Raw genomic sequence first — 9,097 nt, 5'->3', positions numbered from 1 at the left:
AGATCATTGAGGTCCAGGGATGCTTCCACCGTACATCCATCTGCGCGAATGACCACGTTTCCTACGGGGCAGTATAATATAAAGAATTCGAGCAGTTGAAACATGTATAGAGCTTTTATTTTCCGGTAACAGTATAAATATTTTACAGTAATAACATAGATATTTTACAACGCTGCTTAACAATGTTTAAAGCGAGAGTTTTTATAAACGGTTACTTGTAGCCGTAAGGGAGCGAGCCGTATTCGCCATCACGTCTTCGCTTGACGCTCAGAGGCATGCACGATTTCTTTTCGGGTCGTGTGACAACCTGGTGGAACGGCGTACGACGTATTGAATCAAACTGTAGTACAACAGGATTTTCTCTCTCACCTATTATAAATGACCGTATTGATTCGTAATTTATCAGCGAGCTGTTTGCGTAATTCAGCGTTATGCCTTTAACCTTGCAAACCTCGCTTTCCGCGCCGCTCGGCGTATTAACTATGAAAGAATAAAATTTAGGGCCGCCTGAGATGAAAGACTTAATGTAACTGCCCTCACCGTAGGAGCTTAGCTCGTCGGTTAAATCCCCTAGCAATTGACCCGTTGGCGGTTCATACTCTCCAGGCTCTTTTCTCGTGACATAAATAACGGAATCGGTGTCGCAGTACAGAGCACGCTTACCCAGCGGTTCGAGATAGGTGTAAAGTTTTAAACGGGCCTGGGCTGTGGTGTATGCAGCTATGACAGTATTTGCTATATTAGACGGTATTACAGCATCACTGGTTTTCGTATAATTAACATACAGCACCTGGTTGTTAACAGGTAGCATACCAGTGATCTCGTGCTCGGGGCTATTTAGCAGCTCCATAAGCTTTTCGCGTGTCGATACTATTTCTGTTTGCGGTAAATTTTCGCGTTGTCCAAATTTACCCCAAAAGGATTTAAGACAAAGTTTGGCTACCGAGCGCAGCCCCGGGTTTTTCGCTACCGCACCCCGCTCCAGCTGAACCCCTTCGGCTGTCTTAAAAGCAGTTATATAACGCTCTTGGGCAGCCTCGTCATCTGCATAACCCTCGGGCCAACCGCTAGCCTCTTGTTTGATTTTAAGAAAAGTGTTTATGTACCCGGTGAAAAGGCCCCCCTTTTGTGTATCGCGGTTGTACTGCGTTATATTATACTGCCAAATCTCGCTCACGGTTAATATTTTATACCCGCACGCAATAGCTTTTCGCAATTCATCCACTACCCAAGTACCGCTAAACACACGCTCCGCGGGGTCTTCATGAGGACACGCGTCCTGGTTCATTGTTTCGCAACAGCTACGACATAACCCGAATAACAGGCGCTGATGCATTCGCACCGGCAGCACCGGATGATAAAGATTTTGCGGTGGAAGCACTGTACATTTAACAAGGCCCTCGACGCGGGAAAGACTGATATTATTTTCGGGACCTGTCAGCGCCCTGCACTCGTCGCCGACGTATACCGTTGGATGGCCCACCGGATATTTGCCGTACTTGCAGATGTATGGGTACAAAGAACAAACGTCAACATATCGTATCTGCTCCCCGTCTTTCACGTCGTACAGAGTGACCATGTTTTCCGTGCGACCACCGAAAAAAGCATCGCGCGGATTGAGAGGCTCCGCTCGAACCAGAGGGTGATCACTCACAAAAGCGCTCATCTCTAAATCTGTTTTTATCATCCGGTCATACGCGCACTCCCAAATCTCGGTTAACGTGTAGCCGCTTGAGCGGATTCTCTGCGATATAGCGTTTGTTCTCTCGAGACGCTCGTTCAGTGTATCACCGTCGCCTTGTACACGGTCTCTGTTTACAGTGAAACAGCTCAAACACCCGTGCCAATAGCAACCGTGAAACTGTAACACGTGGGCTGAATCAGGTGTTTCGTAGTAACCGTCTACTAATAAATTTTGAGGCAATTTAAACTCGCGCGAGCGTCCTGCGTGAATGATACGACGATTTAAAGAATGCTCCATCCACACGAGCCAAGAGACCGCTTTTTTTGACTGATTGTGAGCCCATCTGTAACCGCCCGTAGGTATAATACCGATCGTGTTAGGTTTTAAAAAATTTTTTCGAAAGATTTGAAAGCAGGCGGACGCGATTGTTGTGTTTTCGCTAAACGGGCAAACGCGTCCGCTGTCCTTGAACATTTTCCGGAAAACCACACAGGCCTGTCTCAATATCGTAACGTCGTTTTTACAATAGGTTATGAGCTCGTTTGAAAAGTTAAATACATAAGAGGCATTCTTTAACTCGTTATACCATGCAAAAAAACGCTCGCGTTCCTCCGGGCGCATAGTGTCGGGAGAGTAATCGGCCGCAGGCGGCATCGGCCCAATATAATTTTGATTCTCGGGCCTATTGAACAGATGCGGAAAAGATCCTTTGGCGAGAGCAGTTTTTAGACCGAAAGATTTAGGCAGTGCACTCAGAGGCATGTGAAAGTAGTTCAAGCTGTCGAGAAACACGAGTTTGCCAATGCGCATTGTGATGATTTTAGTGCCGTTCATTATTAAAGAAGGGAGCTGCGTTTTTTTCTCCTCGATGAGGTAGCGCAGGATAAACTGGGCGTCGAAACCACCGGCGTTATGGGCTATTAAAAATACGTGAGAGAAGTTCGGCATACTCTGTATGGCTAACTCCACAAGTTGACACACAGGGTTCGTCCTAAATATAAACTCGTGATCCCCGCAATACTCGCACGGCTCGTCTATAGAAGCATTATCGCAGCACTTGGTGCAGACACGTTGAGCTACGCAAAGATTCGGTTCGTGAACGCGCGTTGTAGGATCACCTTTTACAGGGGTACACTGCTGCGTTTCAAAATCATAGAATATGAATATGTTCTCTATTGGCCTCTCATCGACGCGAATAGGCCTCATATAGCACAGGCGATTATAGGGGTGCCGCGATTTACAGGTTTTACAGAAACCCTCCCCGCACACATGCGTCTTTTTCTCTAAAGGCCTTATCGCGCGAAAGCAGTTACGGCACCGCTGAAGAGATTCGCAAACAGTGTTTACCCTGTGTTTACGACGGATGGTAACAGCCCTGTGATTTTCTAAACATTGCTCCCCAAAAAAATCGCGGTTACATGTCTCGCATCTGATCGCGGCAGCTGCTCCCAGAGCGTAGGGCGGTGCTTGAAGGCAGCGAGGGCATTTCTTTTTTAAACATCTATGATCCCGACGAGAACGAGCGTTACAGATTGCGCAGAAGTTTAAGCTGCCTACAGCACCACGCAGATTCAAGATAGGCTGGAAATGATGCGACCGCTCATAATACAGAATGTATAACGTGTGCTGGACTGAGCCTACTGTATCCATAACCGTCTGTGTACCGTCAAACACCGGTCTTTCGCGTCGCCCCAAAGTCAAAAACTCGAAAACCACGATAGCTAACCCCTCGCGAGCCAAATAATTCTGGTATATAGCAATTTCGCGCATACCGCAGCCAGCGGGCTGTATAACAACATTTGCGCTTCTCGTGAGCTCAAGCGCCGCCTCTTTTTGAAGCGACCCGTTAATCTGTCGTATACGCTGCCATCTAGAATGCAGAGCCCCCGAGCGTATCTCACCCCTTTCCGCGTACGCGCGTGCTGTTACTAACGAGCGCGGTAGACACAGATTGTCGGTATTTCGAATCGTTAAAATTGATTTTTAGCAACGCCCTCGTGTGTCAAACCTTTTCGCCCCCTACCCTCCAAACCTTTAACGATACATACTTTTATATGGAAAGAATCATTAATATCCAGAGACGCTGCACTTTGAGCTATGTTTGTTATTAATTGCCAGATATCTACAAATGTATAGGCGCGGACAGGGCGGAATGAAAGCCAGACGGGGCCGTGCGCTAAGCAGCTCGCGGAGAACGAGATCCCCGCGTAGTCACCACCCTCACAGTGACTCGTGAGATGCGTCAGAAGATCGCGGAATGCTCCTTCAAGCCATGCTGTCACGTTTGCGCCAGCTTGAGGTTGGCGGATACGCAGTGTTATCTCCCGACCACGTAGTCGAAAACGTTTGAAATAACGAGCTGTATCGTGCGCAATGATGATCCGCCCTCCCGGGGGTTGCACATCCCCGAAAGCCTCGCACCCCTGTGTATTGCGCGTTCTCCCCCCGCCCGTTTGTATATCTGTAATCAAACAAAAGCGTGAGTTATAGGGTAGAGATCGCTGATAAAAAGGCATATTGTAACTTTAGTGTACCTCGTACTAATCGCGGTACGCCAATAACGAGACAGCTGACGAGTCAGCTGACGAGTACCCTGTGTTAAATATAATAAAGCCTTTTAAACATATCCTGCATTTACCGCAAGGGTTAGAGATAAAGAGAGAGAGAAAGCGCGCGAGTGAGGGAGAAAGAGAGAGAAGACATTATTATTTCTTTACCTGAATCACACTCCATCAGCTCTTGAAACCATAGGCCGAAGCGTCTAGCTTCTAATCGCTCCTCGTTTAGACGCTCCTCCTCCTCCCCCTCCTCCTCCTCCTCCGCCTGTTGAGCGTCCAGCGGATACACCCCCAGCTGATTCTCGGGTTGTACGAGGTCATCATCTTCCTGCTGACGATGGTGGTGATACGATGGACCCGCTATCGCTCCGTCGTCATCGTTAGCTCTGGTGTGCCGGTACACAGCTGTTTGGGTTATTTCATAATTTCTGTTTATTAACGAGGTTTATTTTTATTTTATTATCGCTGTACGGCTATGCTTACCCAGTATATCAGACCGATCGCTAAACATCAAGGAGGGGTTGAGAATAGTCGACGCCTCGTCGTCATCAAATTCGGGCTGCAGCGGTACCGGCTCGGCCGAGGTTGCCGAGGTGCTCGCTCTAGGCTCTTCCTCGGCCCTCTCCTCATGCTGCGGTTCTGAAAAACACCGCGCCAGTAGCTTTTATATCTAAAAACGAGAATCGCTGATAATAATGCCAAAACAGAGTTGAATACACACGGTAGAGGGCGGTTTGATGCTCTAGATCCGCTTCCTGCGCAGCTCTCGTCGTCTCAGCGAGAGCCTCTTCTTCTTCGTCACTCACAGCGTCGTAAAACGGCCGATATATGGTAAAATGCTGCGGTATCGTCTCGGCCGGGGCTGCCGAGGTGCTCGCTCTAGGTTCTTCCCCCACCCCCTCCTCGTGCAACGGTTCTGGAAAAATACCGCCCCCGTGGTTTTTACGTCTAAAAACGAAAATCGCGGATGATAATGCCAAAGCAGAGTTGAATACGTACGGTAGAGGGCTGTTTGACGCTCTAGATCCGTTTCCTCCACAGCTCTCGTCGCCTCAGCGAGAGCCTCTTTTTCGTCACTCCCCGCATCGTAAAACTGCCGATAGCCTATGGTAAAAAAAAAATAGCTGTTGTATTGCTAATCGCCAACAACAGTGATTTATCGTGATAATGGTACTTACATCTGATTTCACCGACAAGGCCTCTTACGCGGGGGGCTTCTAAAACACCGCGGCGCTGTAACTCGTCATACACAGCATCCAGCACTCGTTGACCACTTAATATGCCTCTGTTATAGGCCACCACTAGAGCACGTAAAGGGGCCCACCAGATCACGTATTTAAGTCTGTTCACGAGTCGAGCACCCGATAAACGCAGCAACTCGTAACACCATAGGTCGTTACACCGGCGTCTCAGCTGAGCGCTATGCGGTTTTGTTAGACGTAAAAGACCCAAAATACAAGAACGCACTGATTCATCCGACATTGTAAGGGGTGATCGTTAAATACCGTTCTATATGACGGTTGAATCGCTACTGTCATATCTCGAGCGAGAAGATAGGTGTGAATCATGATTAAAATGCTAGCGATACTTTTTTCAAGACAGCAAAGGAGCAGTCGCTGAAGTTTAACAGTACTCTGCATGGTCCCCGGTGTTTGCGTGAAAAAGCACGCGCACGAGTGAGACAGCTTTGTTTAGCCCTGCAAGCATATTTCCGAGCATATTGCTCCATCTTCTGTATAGCATCTTCTCCCGAAGACCGAGCTGTGTCTTTAGCCCTCGGAGATACGCTCTTCATAAGTGAATCGGCTGAAGTCGCAAAATAGCATATAATAAAGAATATATATTGATGGGGATTTGTTTAGAGGCATCAAGAGGCTGCAGCCGTATGTGTAATCCCGACAGTTCTGTATAAAGCATCGCGTCTTACGGTAGAGCGAGAGAGAGGACTGCTCACTAAAGGATCGGTATGATGAGAGTGAGCGAGACGGCATACGTCATCACTGCTACAGCTTTGAAGAGTTGTGCCTCTACATCTAGCGAGAGAGCAAGTGAGAGAATGAGCGGTGTCGCGAGTGTGAGCGAGAGGGCATATGCTGTTGCTGCTGCTCTCGCGCGCTTCACAAGAGAGAGAGTGAGCGAGAAAATGTATCATGTCTCCAGGTGTGGGCGAGAGGCTGTGCTCTATCCATGTTACAGCTCTGGAGCGCTCGGCCGATGCACGTGCAATTCTGATGACACTGCACGACGACGTCGCGAGAGCGCAGGGCCTCGCATCTCATGAGAGCGCAAGCGAGAGGGCTTATCATGGCACGGGAGCGAGTGAGATAGCATGCTCTATCATTGCCGCGACTCTCAGATGCTCGAGTATCGGGCCCCACGAGAGAGAAAGAGAGAGAGAGAGGATGTATCATGATGTTGGAGCGAGCGAGACGGTATATGATATCACTGCTACAGCTGTGAAGCGCTGTGTCTCTACGGCTAGCGAAAGAGCGGGTGAGAGAATGAGCGGTGTCGCGAGTGTGAGCGAGAGGGCATATGCTGTTGCTGCTGCTCTCGCGCGCTTCACAAGAGAGAGAGTGCGCGAGAAAATGTATCATGTCTCCAGGTGTGGGCGAGAGGCTGTGCTCTATCCATGTTACAGCTCTGGAGCGCTCGGCCGATGCACGTGCAATTCTGATGACGCTGCACGACGGCGTCGCGAGAGCGCAGGGCCTCGCATCTCATGAGAGAGCGAGCGAGAGGGCTTATCATGGCACGGGAGCGAGTGAGATAGCATGCTCTATCATTGCCGCGACTCTCAGATGCTCGAGTATCGGGCCCCACGAGAGAGAAAGAGAGAGAGGATGTATCATGATGTTGGAGCGAGCGAGACGGTATATGGTATCACTGCTACAGCTGTGAATCGCTGTGCCTCTACGGTTAGCGAAAGAGCGAGCGAGAGAATGAGCGGTGTCGCGAGTGTGAGCGAGAGGGCATATGCTGTTGCTGCTCTCGCGCTCGTGTGCTTCACAAGAGAGAGAGTGAGCGAGAAAATGTATCATGTCTCCAGGCGTGGGCGAGAGGCTGTGCTCTATCCACGTTACAGCTCTGGAGCGCTCGGCCGATGCACGTGCAATTCTGATGACACAGCACGACGGCGTCGCGAGAGCGCTGGGCCTCGCATCTCATGTGAGAGCGAGCGAGAGGGCTTATCACGACGCGGGTGCGAGCGAGATAGCATGCGCTATCATTGCCACGACTCTCAAATGTTCGCGTATTGTGCCTCGCGAGAGAGAAAGAGGATGTAGCATGACGTTGGAGCGAGGGAGACGGTATACACCATCGTTGCTGGCTGTTGCTTAAAGAACCAGTGCGATGCTATGACTTAAGGTCAATGCTACGATGACGTACTCCCCCGCCTGCTTAGAGGCTGTGCACGGTGAGCGCGAGGTACCGTATCTCGAGAGAGAGAGCGAGCGAGAGCGTATACGCTGACGCGTATGCTAGCACGAGAGCGAGTAAGAGGGTGCACGCCGTCGAGATTGCAGCCACGTGCAGTTTTGATGAAGCAGTGAATACCTCAAGCTCTCGCGAGGCATCGCGCCTCGCGAACGGTCTTATCTAAGCGCGAGAGCGAGCGAGAGGGCATGTGTGATTCCTTTGCCCCGTATACGAGGATGACTGCATCGGGCCGAGACGTCAGCTGTTTTACACCCCTCCTGTCCTTCTTTTACCCCTGCAATGATGTGCTCACCATAAGCACGTATTTGCATGAACGTCTTAGCCGTCAGTCTTCAGCCGAACCGTGCGCGAGTATCTCGTCCCGGCCTCTTTTATATATACCGCTCCTCTACAAGTTTTTTCTTTTTTTTATTTTTTCACCAAAATGTATCCGCGCTACCGGGATTATGAGTTTTTGTGCCACTCGTTTACGTGCCGTGTCATACGGTTCTTGAGCGTCGCGTCCCTATACGTCCGTACCGACGCTCTTGAACAACTGTACCTCCACGTGGTAAATTTAATGCACAGTGAGTTTATAGACAGGAGGTTGGGCCGGCCCATCCAGCGCGAGGAGGCAACGCCGGGTGTGTGCTGTGTGGTTGTATTGCGGGGCTCGCGTATTGCGTACCGCGGGGAGGTCGTGTACTGCGATAGCGGTGACTTTGTCGAGGTGCATCTGGTGGATCATGGTGACAGTGAGTTTTACGAGTTAAACTGCCTGTACCACCCGTCAGCGGCATTAGAGGCAATACCGGCGCTCGTGCTAGAGTGCTCCCTCCGCAGCGTCGCCTACTTAGAGGCCTTCCATTATCCGGCCCATGAGATGGAGGCGCTGTGCGAGGGGCCTCTTACGGCTAGGGCCGTGGGCCCTCCTACACGCCACCCCCTGAGCATCCAGCTGTTTGACGAGGACGGCCGGGAGCTCGGGGGTGTTCTCGTGGACGAGTTACCGGACGGCTATCGCGGCTACGACGAAGGGGCTGAAGACGGGCTCGTCGGCGTTGCTGCAGCCCCTGACGACCCTGAGGAGTTGTGTGTGTGTGTGTGTGTGTGTGTGTGTGTGTGTGTGTGTGTGTGTGTGCGCGCGCGCGCGCGCGCGTGAAAAAAACAGTGGCGTGCGAGCCAGCGCCGTGGAGTCTGGATCGGGGCGAGAGAGAGAGGCACGTCACCCTGTTAAGTTTCTCGATATATATTTTTTATTTTTAATTTTTTCTTTTTAATTTTTATTTTTTATTTTTATTTTCTGCTTTTTTTTTTATCCCTTTTAAAAATAAAATTAATATAGAGAGAGAGATTTTTTATTTTATATTTTTTCAGAAATATAAAGAAATATAAAAATAAAAAAAAATATATACCTGAAAAAACGATGGTGCAC

General features: G+C 49.8%; 2 protein-coding genes across 2 annotated transcripts; both read right to left on the bottom strand.

Moving 5' to 3' along the window:
• Positions 1-211: 211 nt before the first annotated feature.
• Positions 212-2,890, bottom strand: LOC122411364 (uncharacterized). The gene has a single exon (XM_043420111.1). It carries the CDS (start codon positions 2,888-2,890, stop codon positions 212-214), a length of 2,679 nt encoding a protein of 892 aa, XP_043276046.1.
• Positions 2,891-3,680: 790 nt separating this feature from the next.
• LOC122411363 (uncharacterized) lies at positions 3,681-5,724 on the bottom strand. The gene is made up of 6 exons (XM_043420110.1): positions 5,433-5,724; positions 4,964-5,158; positions 4,726-4,881; positions 4,402-4,647; positions 4,219-4,277; positions 3,681-4,145 (listed from the first exon to the last, which is right to left on the bottom strand). The coding sequence occupies exons 1-5, from the start codon at positions 5,722-5,724 to the stop codon at positions 4,225-4,227; spliced, it is 942 nt and encodes a 313-aa protein (XP_043276045.1). The 3' UTR covers positions 3,681-4,145; positions 4,219-4,224.
• Positions 5,725-9,097: the final 3,373 nt, after the last annotated feature.

Source organism: Venturia canescens, chromosome 5 (assembly GCF_019457755.1).
Source record: "Venturia canescens isolate UGA chromosome 5, ASM1945775v1, whole genome shotgun sequence".
NCBI classification, from domain to species: Eukaryota; Metazoa; Arthropoda; class Insecta; order Hymenoptera; family Ichneumonidae; genus Venturia; species Venturia canescens.
The sequence above is the reverse complement of the archived record's forward strand: the minus strand, read 5'-3'. Positions and strand labels throughout refer to the sequence as shown.

Coding starts and splice junctions, on each gene's coding strand:
- LOC122411364 (XM_043420111.1), bottom strand. CDS start 2,890: ATGAGGCCTATTCGCGTCGATGAGAGGCCAATAGAGAACATATTCATA.
- LOC122411363 (XM_043420110.1), bottom strand. CDS start 5,724: ATGTCGGATGAATCAGTGCGTTCTTGTATTTTGGGTCTTTTACGTCTA. Junction 4,648..4,725: donor CGATCGGTCTGATATACTGG/GTAAGCATAGCC, acceptor TAACCCAAACAG/CTGTGTACCGGCACACCAGA. Junction 4,278..4,401: donor GCTGATGGAGTGTGATTCAG/GTAAAGAAATAA, acceptor TATTTAACACAG/GGTACTCGTCAGCTGACTCG.